The 19,083-nt window shown below is 34.0% G+C and overlaps 3 protein-coding genes across 6 annotated transcripts in view; 1 reads left to right on the top strand and 2 right to left on the bottom strand.

Moving 5' to 3' along the window:
- Positions 1-3,056, bottom strand: part of LOC140062207 (methylmalonyl-CoA epimerase, mitochondrial-like) — a 56,299-nt gene extending 53,243 nt beyond the window's left edge. For both annotated transcript variants that reach the window (XM_072108303.1, XM_072108304.1), the window contains exons 1-4: positions 2,949-3,056; positions 869-962; positions 487-542; positions 162-308 (exon numbers count right to left, since the gene is read on the bottom strand). In XM_072108303.1, the coding sequence (XP_071964404.1) occupies positions 162-308; positions 487-542; positions 869-962; positions 2,949-2,996 (345 nt within the window). In that variant the 5' untranslated portion in view covers positions 2,997-3,056. The remainder of the gene's footprint in view (positions 1-161; positions 309-486; positions 543-868; positions 963-2,948) is intronic.
- A 287-nt stretch (positions 3,057-3,343) lies between these two features.
- LOC140062894 (MFS-type efflux pump MSMEG_3705-like) lies at positions 3,344-11,753 on the top strand. Its single transcript, XM_072109281.1, has 11 exons — positions 3,344-3,464; positions 3,735-4,016; positions 4,553-4,665; positions 6,877-7,077; positions 7,528-7,627; positions 8,074-8,246; positions 8,584-8,801; positions 9,108-9,285; positions 9,652-9,741; positions 10,184-10,408; positions 10,695-11,753. Exons 2-11 carry the CDS (start codon positions 3,866-3,868, stop codon positions 10,788-10,790), a joined length of 1,545 nt encoding a protein of 514 aa, XP_071965382.1. The 5' UTR covers positions 3,344-3,464; positions 3,735-3,865; the 3' UTR covers positions 10,791-11,753.
- Positions 11,754-12,641: 888 nt separating this feature from the next.
- LOC140062883 (uncharacterized) overlaps positions 12,642-19,083 on the bottom strand; it is a 53,640-nt gene continuing 47,198 nt past the window's right edge. For all 3 annotated transcript variants that reach the window (XM_072109269.1, XM_072109267.1, XM_072109268.1), the window contains 4 exons: positions 17,890-18,102; positions 17,254-17,373; positions 16,584-16,724; positions 12,642-16,095 (listed from right to left, as the gene is read on the bottom strand). In XM_072109269.1, the coding sequence (XP_071965370.1) occupies positions 16,024-16,095; positions 16,584-16,724; positions 17,254-17,373; positions 17,890-18,102 (546 nt within the window). In that variant the 3' untranslated portion in view covers positions 12,642-16,023. The remainder of the gene's footprint in view (positions 16,096-16,583; positions 16,725-17,253; positions 17,374-17,889; positions 18,103-19,083) is intronic.

Raw genomic sequence — 19,083 nt, 5'->3', positions numbered from 1 at the left:
GGCACCATCCGGTCAGTTCTGGTCAATTCATACTAAATGTACTCTTCTGAAAATGCCAAGCTCAAATATATTTCTTTGATGACACACTCTAGCTAAATCTGCTACTGCAAACCTAAAGGACTTGGAAGAAATGTAGAAAAAAAAACAAATATAAAACTGACCTCTATGCATATATGGTGCATTCCTCCACTGGGTTTCTTATCCAGAAAACCTTGTATAGGACTCTTCTCACCAAGCGGATGCAACAGTTCTAATTTTGTGTTGCCTAGTTCCACAAAGACGGTTGTAACACCATGCTCTGGTAACGGCTGGAAAAAAAAATGTGGTTATACCTTTAAGACAGTGTTAAACAATCTTGACTATATTCATTATTTTCCAATCGCAGCTATATAATCCTCCTCACTCATGGCATCCATAGCAGCATCATCCTCATCAACCCACATCTCCATCACTACCAGTGGAGAATCGTTTTTTAAAATAACTTACCGTAGCATCACTGACAGTAGCACCAAGAATATCTCTGTACAGGCTTGTTGCTTTTTCTGGAAAACAATAATAAACCTACTGTAGTATATTCAAACTGATGATGAATGAAAAATAAGTTTAAGATGGTCACACAATTACAACTTTCTGTCATTGAACACAGTGCAGAAAATTAATATTAATCTACAGGAGGTTCGATATTGTAAAACATCATGCAGACGTCAGAAATATAATTCCCTATGTCATAGCTATAGATAAAGCTACATAGCAACATGATAAGGTAACGTATTGTTTGTGTGGGGTTGTTAATAGTTGGAGTAGTGAGAAAGGGTTGTTGACCTGATGGTCAGAGTGTTACACTAACGTCATCCAATCCTTACCGTACCTAGGTTAGGTACTGCTATAGCCACATGGTTAAGTCGTCCAATTTTCCAAGCTCTACTTGAAGTTGAACTGCTGTACAAAGATGTAGGTAGTAGCTGTAAAAACAAATGTCAAGTTTGTTTCTATTGATTAATATGGATATAAATAGATTGATGGTGGGCTCTCGTTTTCGCTTCAAGCTAGGACCTACAAAGCAACTAGTTATGTCATGTTAATTCATTGTGCATATGCAGGGACATTGGGGCGTGCTTCCTCACTCAATTCAATCAAAAATTCTTCCATCCAAATAAAGAATTTCAATAGAACAACATCTTAATTGTAACTTCAATTATCAGGGAAACTTTCAAAACATAAAACAAAAACATTAAAGATGTAATTGTATTGTCCCCCAAAAACATGACAAATGAAGATTAATTTTGAAATGTTATTTTGTAGTTGTAATAAAGTTAATCACTTCCATAGAAAAAAAACGAAAAAAATAATAATGTCTTCACTTGTAAAATGACAAAATAAATGGTTAAATTCACCAAAAATCAATTGGCTGGCGGCCAATTTTACCATTTTTTGCTTTCAGTTATATTTTTTTTCAGCTAAATACATTTTTTTTTCGATCCAATTTTTGGTCAAAGTGGATAACTATTATGTTACATTAAAATGGAATAATATTCAACAAAAAATGTTTAAGAATTATTTTTTCAGGGGGAAAATTATCTTTAATAATAATAAAAAAACTTTAATATTTATTTTTACAAAAATAAAATCTTATAATCTTCATTGTGAAATCCAATGATGAAAGTCATTGTCAAGTTGAATGCACTAATACAGGTGATAAATATGCCATCAGGCTAACATTCCAACCAATGGAGTAATGCGAGAAGCGGGTAATTTACAAATTATTGTAGAGTTGAGTCATTAGCCAGTGTAAACATTAGTTTAAATACACCACTAATGAGAAAACCAAGAGTGTTTAATTATTGTGATGAGATAGTTAATTACTCTGATGAGATAGATACTTTTATGTACTTATACCTCAGGCATTCCAAATTTATAATCCTTATCCGGATTTTAATAATTATTATAATTACAACCAACAAATTCCTAATTTAAATACATTATGGAGTCATAACTTAAATCTCGGTTAAACTATGTAGTTAAAAATAATTTCAGATTAAAAAAAAGTGGTAACCCCAGTCACTGTATTTAGCACCAAATAAACATGGAGGGGGAAATATGGACTCGGAACTGTGTCATATACTGTATTAACATATCGAGAAGAATAGCAAACCATTATACAGGTGGTACAGTAGTGTACCAAAGAAATCATTAGTAGAAGCAATTTTCACCTTTCAAAAAAGGAGGGAGGGGGGGTGTAGAGATGGGCTCAATTTACGGATGATATGTGGATGGAGACATTCTGGGCGCGCTATCGCCAGCAATGGGTGAATGATTTCATAATTGGCCCTGGCTGGGTGGGTTAAGCATGAGAGATTGATTATTGAAATTCCTGATTGATGTGTGAAAGTACAGTAGAGAATACACAGTACAGTTTAGTTTAGTTATAATGGGAAAGTTTAGGCGATGCCTTTTTAACCCCGGGGTTGTAGTTGATATGGCCATATCAACTACATTGTGTCGATGCGATTCTTGAAGGTGTTACTGTTAGTGTTAGTGAGTGGTCTCAGAATTGACGTCGGCTGGTAAACTGTTCCGATGGTTTATTACTCGTTGCGAGAAGGTATCAAATTCTGAGTTGATTTGTACCTATTTATGAATACTAGGCCTGAGCCTATTGTTTAATATCCTAGGCTAAAGCCTAGCAAACGAGAGAAGAAAAACTACTAGGCCTAGGCCTAGCCTTGGTTAGGCTGTGAGTGTGATGGCACCACAAACATGAACACGTGCTGGTGGTGGTACCCTCACCTAACTAAGGGCCTAGGGCCAGGCTCTAGCATATCTACTACTACTACTAGTAGTAGAGTGCTGGCGCTCTTCTGGTTAGTTAAGTACAGTAATGTTGAATCACTAAATAACTAAACATGTGTGAAACGTAGCCTATTGTTAATATACAACGTATAACGTACAGTTAACACTCGACTTGGTTGTAGCAGACGTTTAAAGATGCCCGCCATGTTGTGTTTGTTTGTGGGAGTGTTTCTCTTCTCATCTCAGCAAAATGTCATTACGTAATCATACTTTTGAAAACGAGGCAGAGGGAAATCCCGAAAAACAACAATGTCATTTTATAGTTTTTTAGTACATTGTACATTTTCGATTTTAAATATCAATACAGTAATACAGTATAGAATCTAATCTTAGTTGATTTGTACCTATTTATTAATAATAGATAGGCCTAGCCTAGTATCTAGGCCTCCTAGGCCTAGTTCACTTTCTGTTGACATTTCTCCCACTATTTATTCAGTGTGTGACCTTTATCTGAACACTCTCAACCTAAAAAAATGGTGGCGTTGTACAATTTTGGACGAAGCGAACATTTATTTACAATACTTCAAGGTGCAAACATGTTATTACAATGAGTAAGTTGAATGCTATATAAATTGATCTACTTGAAGGAGCTCAGCTTTTTATTAAAGAAAATGGTAGGTACAAGGAGAGAAAAAAGTAGGTAGGCCTTCTAGCTAGGCAAGGATAGCTGGACCTTTCTAGTAGTAGTAGATAGAACAAACACTGCTGGGTGGTTAATAGGCCTTGTGATGGGTGATAATGACTCATAATCTATTGTTATGTAAAAGGGGAATTGTGTATGTCAGCACTAGCAGGAAACGTCGCAAATAAAAACTCCTTATAATTAATATTGAATTCTAACTTACAATCTTTTTTACTCACATTTACTACCTTTGTCTTATTAGATTACAGTATAAGATAGATTCCTCCAATCCAAGTCAACAGAGAGTGTAAATGAAGATGGCAGAGCATGCTGATTCAATCATCTAAAAAACATTCATTCAGCCTTACAAGTCACTGACAACTTACCACAAACATGGGGACTCAGACTTCAAGAGAATACCATGATGAATCAACCATCAGCATTCCCTCATTGAAGCGTGCCATCATCTCTTTAGTTGTATTGTTTTTTGTGTACGTGTTAAATCAAACAGATCGCCAAGTTCTCCCAGTCCTGATACCTGCAGGTTTGTTCCTAAAAAATTGGTCCCCTATTTTTAAAAAAACTTTCATGTTTTCTGCACTTATTCATATTTTCAAAATACTGTAAAAAGATCTAGAGTGTATCGTTTCTGGCAAAAGTATTTCCTAGGTGCTCCTGATTGAAATTCATAAACGGTACCTAAAAGACCTTTAGAAGGGTCCAACAACTTATCTAGAACGAGAAATTCTGGAAAACCAGACTTTTTAGACCAGATCAGGTGTGTCCCGAATTGAGGCAGAGTTGACTGCATATCATTTTATTATTTATGTCATAAATTTTTCGAATAACTGATAGAATAACTGATAGAATAAATAGATATTGGTAAATAATATTACTAAAGCTCTGTCTACACTATCAAACTTTTTGTGAAAAAAAAATGTAATGTGCCCCTAACAATGATGATGTCATATCACTTCCATATTTGGGAATATCACTACACTATTTGTGCACATGACACCATTTTTGTCAAACTAGTTTGATAGTGTAGACAGAGCTTAATAAATATATAACTAATTTCAGGCTTACGATGTTCATACAACAGTAGTGATCATCAGTGTGTCAGTCACAGTATGTATAACGCTACATTCCAAAATTGTGATCCTGAAGACTGTATAGAGTTTGATGACACCCAGGTAAAATAGAATCTACTTTAACCATGTTTCATTATTTATACTGTACAATTATGCCAGTTTACATTCTGACAAAACAATGTGATGTGCCCATATATAGACATTACACCTTTTTCATCAAACTAGTTTGATAGTGTAGACAGAGCTTAAGAAGTCAAGTTTTATAAAATACTCCACATGAAATAGAATATATTTCAAATATGATGTAAATGTGGAGTAATAACCTGCTTTGCAGCTTAAATGGACTGATTTGCACCGCACAGACCTTCCTTATCCCTTAAGGGCCCAAACAGTGCTCATTCATCTGTCCAAAATTACAGAGTTTTGAGGTGGACCAGAAGACAAGTGTGACTTTTCTTTAAATTCTTTAAATGAACAAATATACATTGATAATAAAATGATCAAACGAGTTAATGAAACCCAATTTTTAGGAGTAACCATAGATGCCTCTCTGACTTGGAAACTACATATAAATAAAATCAGTAATCTAGTTTCTAGAAATGTTGGAATATTGAACAAATTAAAACATATCTTCCCTCAAAAAACCTTATTAACCCTTTATAATACTTTAGTTTTGCCTTACCTTTCTTATGCCAATTTATGTTGGGCAATTACTCTAGATAAATTTAATACGTTATGCCCCTGGACAAGTCTAGAGAAAACTCAAATTGACCGCCTTTTTAAACTACAAAAACGTGCACTTCGGATTTGCGCGGGAGAATCATTTAGAGCCCATACAAAATTACTTTTTAAAAGATTTAACGTTTTAAACATTTATGATTTAAATAAATTACAAGTTGCCTCATTTATGTACCGTTTATCTAACAATTTACTGCCTTCACATTTTAATGCTTTATTTACAAGAATTGACGAACGCCATTCCTATAAAACCCGATCCTCTGTTAACAATTATATCCTTGATAATTTAAATGTTAAGGCTCGACGATTTTCTATGTATTATTTTGGTCCCAAACTTTGGACTTCACTCTCAAATGAACTTAAACAGAAATCTTCCTTTTCTAGTTTTAAATCTAATTTCAAACACAAAATGGTGTCAGAATATGCTACATAAATTTTCGCCGATCTTTTATCCTTATTTATTTGGTGGTGATACATGGCATTAAATCCTTCACCCTGGTATTCAATAATCTCCGCTACATTGTATCGTTATACTTGTTATTATACCATATTTAATTATATTTCATATTGTACTCTAATTGTTATCATTATCCCTTTTATCATATATTATATAATTGCCTGGTTTATCTTAACTTCTATAATTTAAATTTTTTTTTATTTCTTTATTTTATGTACTTTCACTATTATATATTTATATTTCAGTCTACTCTGTAGCAATGTTAGTATACTTAGGCATACGGGAGTCACGACTTAAAGTTCAGTGAACTTACTGTGACTTCCATCCACCCACATTTAATATATGTTATGTTATGTAAATGTAAATGATATATATATATATATATAAGTGAGTGGAAAAAATAAATAAACGAAATAAACGAAACTTTCCAACTCCCAAAGCACTGGAGTTCATTAAAATGCACACCAGCCAGATGTGTACACTGAACCTCCAATTTTAAGTCCTTTCTGAGAAGACTTGTTCTACCACTAGTACTTTGATCGAGGTAGAATTTCATGTCTATAGTTTGCGACCTTAACCACTTAGAATTACAGATGGCTAAGATGGAAATTGATAATTTAAACAAAGAATCATTATGGAAATGGAGCAGGCAAAGGAAAAAGTAGATGTAGAATTAGAGCTTGCGAAATTGCAGTACCAAATTGAAAGAGACAATATTGAAAGAGAAAGAGTGAGAAGAGTAAAAGTGAATGTTGCTAGCTTGTCTGATGCTTTCGATGCGTCTAAACATATTAGACAATAATATACATAATATCATACTTATACAATCTACCCATTACTGAACATTTGTCAGTCAGTCAGTTCAAGTTTGTAAACTATTATTATTATTATTATTAAGTGGGAGGCAGGAAAGTTAAAAAACTGAAAAATTTCAAAACAGTTTACAATTATGACCCGAAGATGATCATAGAAAATTATTATTTAGTTACAGTACAAGCAGGTTTCTGGTTTTGTTTTGATTTTTGTTTTAAATTCAGAACTTTAAAACTTAACCCTCTAAATATCTTGAGTCCAAATTTTAAAAAAGTAAATATTAAATCTTTCTTGTTACTTTCCAGCAAGGAATTCTGACTGGGGTTGCGTTTACCGTCATGTACACTGTAGCAGGAATCCCATTGGCACGTGTGGCTGACAAAACGTCTCGTGTTGTAGTACTACTGGTTGGATGCTTCTTCTGGAGTCTAATGGTGTTTTTCACTGGATTTGCTAAGACCTTCTGGGAATTATTACTCTCCAGAATGATGCTAGGAATTGGAGAGGTAATCAGAATTCTTTAGCTTAAAATTTAACTGGCATCATGAGTCTCCGGATAATCAAAAGAGTTTCTCGATATTTCAAGTGATCTCCCATTAATTTTTTTCCCTAGCACTAGGTCAGGATTGAACCATGGACCTTAAGATTTAGAAGCAAACATGTTAACCACCAAGCTACAGCTCCAATTTCTTCTGATTGATTTGTACAAAAACCAAATAGTGTATAACTTGTCCATTTAGGCGGTACTACTAGACCCCCTTTGGTTCCTAAAGTAGCATGCCTTTCCACAAGCGCATCTGCATATGCCAAGTTTAGAAAACACTTTACATTGTTTACTATAGATTCCCGAGGTATAAATACACTTTTACCATACTTTTTTTTTACCGTACAATTTTTCGTACTTGTTTAATATTTGGCATGTTTAAAAATGAAGATTAACTTTTTTTGTCATACAGGCAACGTGTAACCCAGCAGCCTACTCACTCATTGCAGATTACTTCTTGCCACTGCACAGAGCCAAAGCTTTATCATTTTATCACTTCGGAATTTATTTGGGCAAGTTTAGATTTACTATATTTTTTTTATTTCATACCCATCCAACAGCACCGCAAGTTACTCACCACTACAGAACTTTATCATGCTTAAAAAAAAGTCTTGTTTGAGGCTGAAGCTCTGTCTGCACTATCAAACTAGTTTTGACAAAAAAGGTGCTGTATGGTAGTACAGTATAACATCGTGTCCATATATGGGCACATTACATTGATAGTATAGACTGAGCTTTAGAGTGTAGTAGAAACAGCTGTTTGTTACGACCCTGGTCAATAGATCAGGTTTTAAGCCTGGGATTGCAAGGCAGGACTATTAGTCCACCAAACTACAGCTCTACCTCCAAGCTCATTTCTTTTCCCATGTTCCAAATAAATAGTTTTGTTTTTCTTACTGCATGTTTAGAAATAATTGTTAACATTCAATTTTATGTAATTTTTAAATCATTGTTATAGGTGGTGCTATAGGATATGGTCTAGGTGCTTTAAATTCAGTTATTTGTTGGCGATGGGTATTTTTTAGTCTGTCCATTCTTGGCTTCCTTATGGTGTTAATAGCTGCATTCGTTCTACGTGAGACTCAAGGGGAATCGACCTCACTACTGCAATATGGATCATACAGTATTAAGGTATAACACTTTTCTGTGCAGATATTATTCATCCGTGACAGCATATAAACATAAATACGCTGAATGTAAATGTAAGTTTAATCAAAAATTGAGGGGCACACCAGCTTCTTACTTTTTATCATGCACATGTGAATTGCATACAAGAGACTAATGGCTGAATCCCATTTTAAGGACAAGGAAATGAGAGTAAAGTGTCTTACCTAAGGATGCCTGCAATATGGCATATGACAGGTCTTTAGCCTCTCACATGCTAGTACAGTATCCCTTAGCATTGTGGCAAAATGCTCTATAGTAGAACAGGGATAAAATTTAAAAATATTGATGAACTACTTTTTAGGAAACGGTTGTGCTACTTATGACTACAAAGGCATATGTTATTTTGACGTCAGCTGCAGCAATACGTGAAATAGGTGGTTACGCCCTAGGTACTTGGCTGGCCACATTCTATAGTAGACGCTTTGGGCAAACTTCGGTTGATTATGGTGTAAACATTGGTCTTGTGGTTCTCTTTGGGGGAACAACAGGTTGTTTAATTGGTGGCTACCTTGCAGACAGGTAAAAGAACAAAATGTTATATAAAATTATGAAGATGATTTACAATGATTATTATAATATATCAATATGCATCACCAATGTATTTGTTTACCTTGAGTTAACCAAAAGGAGCCAGGCCTAGTAGTAATGGTAAACTGGATTTTCTTTGTATATCCAAAACAATGAAAATAAATGGCACCCTTAACAAAAGACACAGGTCATGCAAAATATATCCAAAATCTTGCTGTTATCTGTCTGTTAAAATTTTAGAAACTGAAAATTAGGTTTTAAAAACCATTTTACAGTTTTATCAAATATATATTTCAGGTATTCAACAAACAACCGACCGGCAAAGGCTTACGTTATAGCTGTCAGTCAAATAGTAGCAGCACCTTGTGTAGTTGCTCCACTCATTGTGCCTGATGTGACTGCCTCATATGGACTTCTGTTCCTAGCCTACTTAACTGCTGAGACTTGGGTTGGATGCTCAGCTGCCATTGTACAGGTGTGTATCCTGTATCCAATTCACATGTGTGTGCAACACAAATGTTATCTAACAAATTGATATCTCCCCAGACAAACTTACTTAACTTTCACAACACTAGTTTGTCACGGTGTAATACTATAGTTAACATTATTAGACATTAGGAAGATATGCACAGATGCAGGCCTCACAGGCTGCAGATGCAGGTCTACCAAATTTTTCCAAGAACTCACATTGATGTAACAAGCAATTCTTTCACACATTCATACCAAGAAAACAATTTCAGTTTGTAAGATTTTTGAACATGAATATTACTGTGTATCTATTTTAGGTATAGTTTATGTAAGTTTATTATTAAAGTTATTGTTTTATTTCATTATATCACAGGATCTGTTTGCGCCAAGTCTCAGGGCCCAGGCATCAGCTGTATATATTGCTGTGGGTACTATAATTGGTGGAAGCATTGGACCATCATTGGTAAGCAAAGTGGTTTAACTAGTATATAATCAAGCCACAGTTGTACTGTACATATGAAAATAGGGTTCCATTTTCTGTAGTGGAAGGAATTGATTATTGCATGGATTTATGTAAAGAGATGTAGATAATGAAACTAATTCTGGATGATGGTAATGGAAAGATTTACAGATGCTCCACTTAGTACAGTATCTTCCATAATATATTTTGCTTTGTAAGAATGCTTTAAACGTAAAGTATATATTACTTGCAACTGACACAATTCAAGGTCTCTCGCAGCACAGTGTAGTAACTACCGCAATAAGGCTACGCCAAAAGACAATGCCCTGCTCTTTTTTATTTAAGAAGAGTAATGTTTTCTTTCCTTCCTTATAAAAATCATAATTAAAATGCATACTGTTCTGTATAAATATTTCTATTTTATATATCTTTTTATTATACATAGGTTCCACTTATTTTGAAACATTCGCACTGGGATTCCTGTGGAATGGGTATGGGATATGCTCTAATGACCATTGTTCCGACTTCATACCTGATTTCGGCTCTTCTATTCTTTCTGGTTGGATGCCAGATGACTGAAGAGATCATCATTTCAGACGAGACTATCCGTCTAACTTACGAATCCAGTGAACATGATTGTTCAATGCACGAGTCATCAACAGAAATTGAGGTTAGTTTTCAAATGAATAAAGTGGTATTCAATTTTTGAAGTGGTATCAAAACAGTTTTATACACACAAGTAAAGAGAACCAAATTTGGGCAATGTGTCTTTCCTTAGAAATTTTTTTAAATATTGAAATAAACAAATATTGGGTAGTAATAAATGTAAAAATTATTATTAAAAAGGCAACTAGAACATTCTGAAAAAATTACATCAATTATTGCAATTGTAGAAATAGTAAAATTGCTTTTATGGTAATTTTGAATGAAAATCATTTTCTATTCTTTCTTTTCAGAGTGTTAGTCTTGGTAGCAGAAAGTCTAAAAAAAGAAGAAAAAGTTATTCACGAAGCTTTACCGCCAGTCAAGATGAAACACAACTTTACAGCTAAATTAACTACTACTACCTAAAGCCACAGTAGTAGACAACATTGAACTGTGTTGAATTCTGTTACACAGTAATTAATAAACTGGAACCTAATATTAAATGCACAGTTGACCATTGACTATCGGCATAGTTGAACGTACATGCATGTTTGACTGTACCGATAGCCTCATCTGGTTATTACACTAGCTTACATACACTTTAGTTAAATAAACTGGAACCTGATGTCACAGTAATTGACACACTGGAACCTGACGTCACAGTAATTGACACACTGGAACCTGATGTCACAGTAATTGACACTGCAACCTGATGTCACAGTAATTGACACACTGGAACCTGATGTCACAGCAATTGACACACTGGAACCTGATGTCACAGCAATTGACATACTGAAACCTGATGTCACAGTAATTGACACACTGGAACCTGATGTCACAGCAATTGACATACTGAAACCTGATGTCACAGTAATTGACACACTGGAACCTGATGTCACAGCAATTGACACACTGGAACCTGATGTCACAGTAATTAACACACTGCAACCTGATGTCACAGTAATTGACACACTGGAACCTGATGTCACAGCAATTGACACACTGGAACCTGATGTCACAGTAATTAACACACTGCAACCTGATGTCACAGTAATTAACACACTGCAACCTGATGTCACAGTAATTGACACACTGGAACCTGATGTCACAGTAATTGACACACTGCAACCTGATGTCACAGTAATTGACACACTGGAACCTGATGTCACAGTAATTGACACACTGGAGCCTGATGTCACAGTAATTGACACACTGGAGCCTGATGTCACAGTACTTCACAAACTCCACATATACACAAACTGTAACGTTTCTGGAACCTAATGTCACAGTAAATATAGTACAGTACTAACTTTTAATCTTAAATAATTCTCTACAATGACGTATGTACAATATGCTGTTGTTTTTGTTTTTGAATAAAAACGTACACAAATAAATGTTATGCCCATAGAAATAGAATTGTATCATCAGTTGTTTTTGATGAATGTGACACTTTAAGCTGCTAATTGCTATACAATATTTTTCTACAATTACAATGTATATTTTATATATTATTATTTCTTGCTGATGATTATGATTTGCATAATATAAATAGTATACTACAAACCGATCCAGTGTCTAGGACACCATTTGACATAAGTATTATTTAATTAATATTTATTATTTTTAATATTAATATGTTTATGGTAAAATATTTTACATTGTAAACTAATTTTGTACAACAAGTTATTTGAATTTTGAATGTACTTAAACTATTAAAATGGAAGGGCAGTGCAGAACTGCAGCTTGAGTCAGATTTATTAAACTTACTTTTCTAAAATCATTTAACATTGTTTTCAAAATGACTTAAGCAAAAAATGTGTGCATATTAATTTTGTTTAAATGTTAGATGAAAAAGTTCATTCCTTAAGACCTGGTTTGATTAAAATAAATCTTCAGTTTAACTTAAGCACTGCTAAGTCATCTTGACTTAAGCAAAAAGATTGGTAAATGCCAGCGTGCTATTTATATTAAACTAACAATATTGTAACTATACACAAACATCTGACCAATTTGTTTAATAATACCTATATATATTATATATTAGTTCAAACAAATATTTGTCATTCCAATAAAAATGTTTTTTATGATGCATAGGTAATTTTGTAGAAACTGTTAAAACAGAAACTTTATGAATATACCATGTAATTGTAATAATAATAATATTAATAAACAATATTATTGTTTTTAATTATTAAATATATTTTTAATACTAAATGCAAAAAAAATAGAAATTTTATATATTATATGTAAGTGATGTTCTTAATAAATTTGATAAGATTACCTATATTTACATAATTATGTGTACAAGTTGCGAGTCCACCTGACAACGGACAACATTACATTTATGCAATATTTTCCCTCTACCTTACTATACTTAATTCACTTGGTTGTTATGAAGCTTGAAATATCCATATATGTACATCCAAAGGTAAATTAATGGGAAAATGACAATCAGGGTATCAGTGGCTGAATCTCAATGAAGATACAAAATAAAATAAACAAAAAGAAAAGTAAAACAGCCAACAAATTGTCTAGAGTGAGTGAGTGGCCGAGCGGTTAAGACAGTGGAACCGTAATTACGTAGCCATAACATCGGCAGGGGTTCGAGGCTCACTCACTCCATGGTTCTGGTGTGGCACAGGCAGAATTTTTTATTTTTTGGAGCCGGTGAAATAATAATAATATATATAATAATACCACATTTATATAGCGCTCTTTTCATGAGTAATCATGCTCAAAGGCGCTTTACAAGCATTATTACCCCAGTATTTTTTGGGGATCAAACACGTATGGAAACATAATCCCATAATGCAGCCGGTAACCAGCGCAAAGTTGTGTCTAGATCTAACTGGGTACCCATTTATACACCTGGGTGGAGAGAGGCAACGTAAGTAAAGTATCTTGCCTACGGATACAAGCAATGCGGCGAGAGTTGGATTCGAACCTAGGTCTGACGATCGGTAGTCCAACGTCCAACACACTGCGCCACACGGTGAAAAGAAGGGCAACAATTTGTAGAGTATGTACTTTTCTTTTTTTACTGTGTTAAATAAACATACTCAAATGTTATGGATGGATACATGTTTTGAGTTATCCGATGTCAACAACACATAAATTGAAACAAGTTTAGGTAATTTATCATTGATACTGTTTATTTGCATCTAAGAACTTCATTTATTTGGAAGCAAAGGAATATTTTGAATTTGTGTCAGGGGGGGATAAATCATAACTAAAATTATCATCACCATCATCTATAAACAGTAAAATATTATTAATATTGTAAATGATATAAAACATGTTATAAGTTTCTAATGCTACTGATGGGTGAATACACAAACTGTGATAAAGCAACTAATGTATGACAGATATAAAAAAATCATAAATGATGTGTTATTTTATTTTACTTATACTGATCTGAACGGTCAAAAAAGAATTGTAATTATGATTACTAGGTATATATTATATGTACACATTATTTCTGGTACGTAATTTGTAAACATAGACCTTCCAGTAGCATTTCACAGTAAGATACAGTTCTATAATATACTAATAATTATTATTTTATAAATTGTTAATTTTTTCCACTTCTTGAAGAAAATTACTATAATGATAAACTAACTATAAAAATCAATAAATATTATTTAAATAAAAAGGTATGATTAGACAATGGACGCTTTAACAAAACCTTTATATACATTGTTTCTCTTATTTATATCGTGAATCAAAATAAATCTAAAAAGCACCACACAAAGTCACTATCCAACTTCTTCCCTCCCAGATCATTACTGATAATCAGCCCTCTGAAATAACCTAGCCTCACTCCCTCACTCAAAATGGTATGTTAATCATCGGTGCACCCCCTTTCATACACTCATAGGATAGAAGAATAAAAATACCAGACATTTAGGGTGCTACTTCACATTTATACACCATTAATAAGTTGTTAGATTATCAATTGACATACATAATAATATTATAAAACTTGGATGTATTCCTTATTATTTCCAACAATAATTGATTATTGTGCTTACAAAATGCTCAATATTATGGTACAGTAGAATCCCTCCTATGGGACATTCCTATTCAGAGGACACTCCTATTAAGAGGACACTCCTATTCAGTGGACACTCCTATTGAGAGGACACTCCTATTGAGAGGCCACTTTCCTGTGAAATGAACAAGGGGAAATGATTTAACACTACAGATAAATCCTATTCAGGGGATACTTTGTTGGAATTGGAAGGTTTCCCCTTAATAGGGGTCCTATTGGAATTTGTGAATTACAAATTCTAACAATTAGGTTGTTCTCCCAACAATATCAAACTGTTAAATTATTATTTTAAAAGTGAACAACTATATATATAATCAGTATTTTTCTTTTCCTTTTCAATTTATTGTTAATTTACATTGTGTCAATGCACATTTTTCAACACTCTCTTTAGACAATTATCACAATTTTGTAAACACTCCACTGCTATATGTGTACGCATATATAAACATAATTCTACTTCTTGTAGACTACATTTTGTAGAATTATCACTTTTTGTACATATCAAAATATCCTATTGCATCTTCGAGGTTCATCTGTCATCAGTTAAATTTGTGTACAGTTCATTTTGAAAAAATGGATTGGCCAAATAATATATGTGGGATAATGAACCTTATTCTAATTCTAAAATAAGGTGTTTCCTTGAAAACGCATCCAAAAACATTTTCCCTCCTACCGGATTTGGAATATTAACTACGATCACAATCAATTTTCGGCAACAAAAAACATCTCCAAATTACGCCATTGTAAATCACAATTGTTTGTCACCAACAATTTTATATATAGTCGGCTATAAATACATTCTTCACATTCATGTTATGTGAATATACCAGTGAGTCGCTGATAACCACATACTAATCTATAATTACATATACCATATTAATTTCACCTACACTCCCAAATATTATTGTGACAATCTATGGTAACAATGCACCAATGATCATTAATAAATACATTTTATCAATAGCACATAATCACCTACTCATCCACAAACAACTAACAGTTCTTTAATATAAAATATAATAATTTCTTTGCATTTTTATTTAAGCTTCCTGTCCAACATCTAGTTTATTTCATCACTACTTGCAAGGGATCCATTGTATGCCAGCAGACAAGTTGTTCCTGCAATGGATTAATTGTATGCCAGCCACACAAGAACAATGTAATATGTTTCTGCAAAGATCTGATACATGCCAGTCAGACCACACAAATATAATTTTTTTCCTGATGGATTTTTTTAAGGTCAGCAGACGACAACACAATATTTGTTCCTATGATGGATCTATTTTATGTTAGCAGACTACAACACAACATGTGTTCCTGTGATGGATCTATTTTATGACTGCAGACAACACACACATAATTTGTTCCTGCGATGGATCTACTGTGTGCAAGCAGTAAATGGATGTAATGTATGATGTATTCAATGGATCTGATACTGTATATGATGACAGATCACAATACAACTGTCATTGTTAGTGTTCCTGGGAAGGATCCTATACAGACCACAATACAGATACAACCAATCATGGTTAATGTATGCTGTATTTTGAAGTTTGTATAATATTTTTCCTTTTTGATAAATACATTTTTCAAATGTATACAGGAAGTTCTTGTCCTGTTAGTAATCTGTACATTGACAATGGCATCGTCTTCATACGAATCTGAAGATAAAATAAACAATATCAAATTAAATAACACATTAGCGGATAGGCAATATGGAAGAGACTGTACACAAAGTATATCATCAGTGTTATACATAGCATAATAGCAATCTTGTTTCTAAATTAATATACCTGTATGACAGAATTTTACATTTTTATCATTATTATTTGTCTACAATAAGTAGATGCACAGCTAGAAAGTGTCATGTTATCATACTGCAGTGTACAGAAGAATCCCTGCTTTAGGCTACCCATATTCAAGAGACCCTAATTTATGGGACACTCTTTAGTATAAACCAACACTGCAACCAACTCCTATTCAGGTAAAAAGAGGGGCTTATAGGCATAGCCTAGCCTCGACTCCGGATCCTGCAAATGCTGAGCTCTGGAAACAAGTAAGTAAGTAAAGTAAACATCCTATTAAGGTGACACTAATTTTGTAGATTGCCTGTAGGCAAGGCATTTAAAAACAGATGCTTTTATATTACCTCTCCCACTGAATTTGAGAGCATTTCTACAATTTTCTCATGTGAAACAGCCACAACACTACTACCATTGATCTCAATAATCCTGTGACCGACTCTTACTCCTCCCCTCTCAGCAATACCTCCTCGCATTAAACTACATATCTAATAAAAGAACAAGAAAATAAGATTAGGATAGGAAAATATGAAGTTTAGTACACACAGTAGATCTCAGTGCAATTCTCTTGACTGTTCAAGATTGTCTGGAGTCAATGGAATGCTTTTAAATCTTCAGGATTAAGGGTCTGTTTCAGCACGGTTCCGGTCCGGCGCCGAAAAATCAAGTCGAACGTCAGTGTTTCGTTTTCATAAAGCTCCATGCGGCTATGCTCCAATCAATATGCGCATAGCCGTGTGAAAATGAAGCATTGAAGATCGATTTGATTTGCCGGAACCGGATTCGAACCGTGCCTGTATGTAGTCTCAATGACTTTATCAAGATTGCCCAATAACACATGCTGTCTTCAAAACTTCTCTTGATAAATCAAGATTATTTTATGTCTCCAGAAATGGTCTTGATTCTTCAAGATTGTCCGAAAGTTGTTTTTTTCTTGATAATTTGACAAGATAATCTTGTCCTGTACTAAGTATAAACATCGTTTGCTGTTGTTAAACATCAATGAAGTTCACTTACTGTTCCATTCTGTACACTAAAGCCCAGTTGATATCGTGTATCTGGACGTTTGACCAATACTTGTGTAACTGGAGGACATGATACTATGTTGAATTTCACAAGTGCTTGGCTTTTCAATGACTGAAAGAACAAGTAGTATTTTGTTAATATATATGGATACCAACATACTATACTGAACCACTTCAATCAATGTTTTAGCACTGAAAGTGTCATTCAGTATAAAGACAGAATAAATAAATTAATAAATATGCACATGCACATATCGAACCAATACAAAATCCAACATCAAACTAAATATATGATCTAAGCCTCAATACCAGTATTCAAAATCAATTGGTTTTTGTCCAGAACTCCATTTTTTTTATATCTGAATTGTGGTTACAAGAAATATAAAATAATACAATTTATATCCTTGGGTAATCCCACTTCGGGTCTAATTCCACCCCTACTATACGTCTTATTTCACAAACATGCATATCCCCGGGTACAGTCCCTGTATTGACTTTTGGTCTGGATTTAGGCCTCTCTCTAGCCAGTTCAGGTGAGTTTTTACTGCTAACCAATAATTCTTCTTCTGAACCAGCGGTTCCCCAGATATATTTCCACCCCAAAAGTCAGCCCAGTTTCGTGTCCTACCTTAATAAGTTGTTGACACTTCTCCAGTGGTAAACCTACGCAGCTAGTTCCATTGATGGACATTATCTGATCACCAATGTTGAGCTTTCCACATCTAGCAGCTGCCCCAAATGGTGACATGTTAGCCAATACTACTGTAGGTATTAATGATCCCCAACCAGATTCTACTATCACCACTCCCATGTTCTCACCACGCTCTTTGTTTACGAGGATCTAGGGAAAAAAGAAATATTGTTCGATAGTTGCATGGAATTTATTTATCCATATCATAGTGCACAGCCACACAGTTAAAATGTTTGTATTGGTGCCCCTTGTTCATTTCACAGGAAAGTGCCTTCTTAAAAATTCATAACAAATATCAGAATATATATACACAGTAAAATCCATCCACTGAATAGAAAGGTTGTACTTTATACACAGTACATGTAAGTATAATACACTGTACATGATTGTAAGACAGAGTGTATGTGATTGTTTCTACATTGAAGGACATACAGTAGAAACCCTCCTTTAGGGGACACCTCTTTTAAGGGGACACTTTTGAAACTCATGAGGGGGCAATATAATGTTGTAATACCATACAGTCAACCCCTTTTAAGGGAACACTTTGTTGGGTTTCAAAGGTTGTCCTCTTAAGCGTGGTTCCCACTAGCGACGCAACACAAGGACGTAACGCAAAGCAAGTGAATTGACCAATCACAAGCGATGGCTTATTTGCTTGTGATTGCTAACTGTCTATAACTTCGCTTGTCATTGGTTAAAACGCTTGCGTTGCGTTTACGTCCTTGCGTTACGTTCTAGTGGGAACCAAGCTTCAGTAGTTGTTCTGTACTTTATAAATGTATGATCATGTACCTGCCTTCACTCTGTATACTGGTGAGACACCATACAAACATTTATGCAAGTAATTAGTTTATTCAACATAAACTTTAATATTTAACAGATTACTTACAATTAAGATTACTGAAACCTGTGAATTATTTCTTAAATAAACGTTTACCTAAAATGGCCAATAAATTAGAAAGTAGACTGAAATTGCAAACACAAATTAAATTAGCTTAAATAAATAGGATTTTAAATCACAGCCAGCAGACAGAATATATAACCTGTCCACAAAATATCACAACAAAACTGTTCAGAAAATTAATCACCTCACGAACACCCTTCGTAGCACACGTAAATCCAATCACTCAC

The sequence above is a fragment of the Antedon mediterranea genome, chromosome 11, assembly GCF_964355755.1.
Source record: "Antedon mediterranea chromosome 11, ecAntMedi1.1, whole genome shotgun sequence".
NCBI classification, from domain to species: Eukaryota; Metazoa; Echinodermata; class Crinoidea; order Comatulida; family Antedonidae; genus Antedon; species Antedon mediterranea.
Note: the sequence above shows the minus strand (reverse complement) of the source record. Positions and strands in the feature narration are given on the sequence as shown.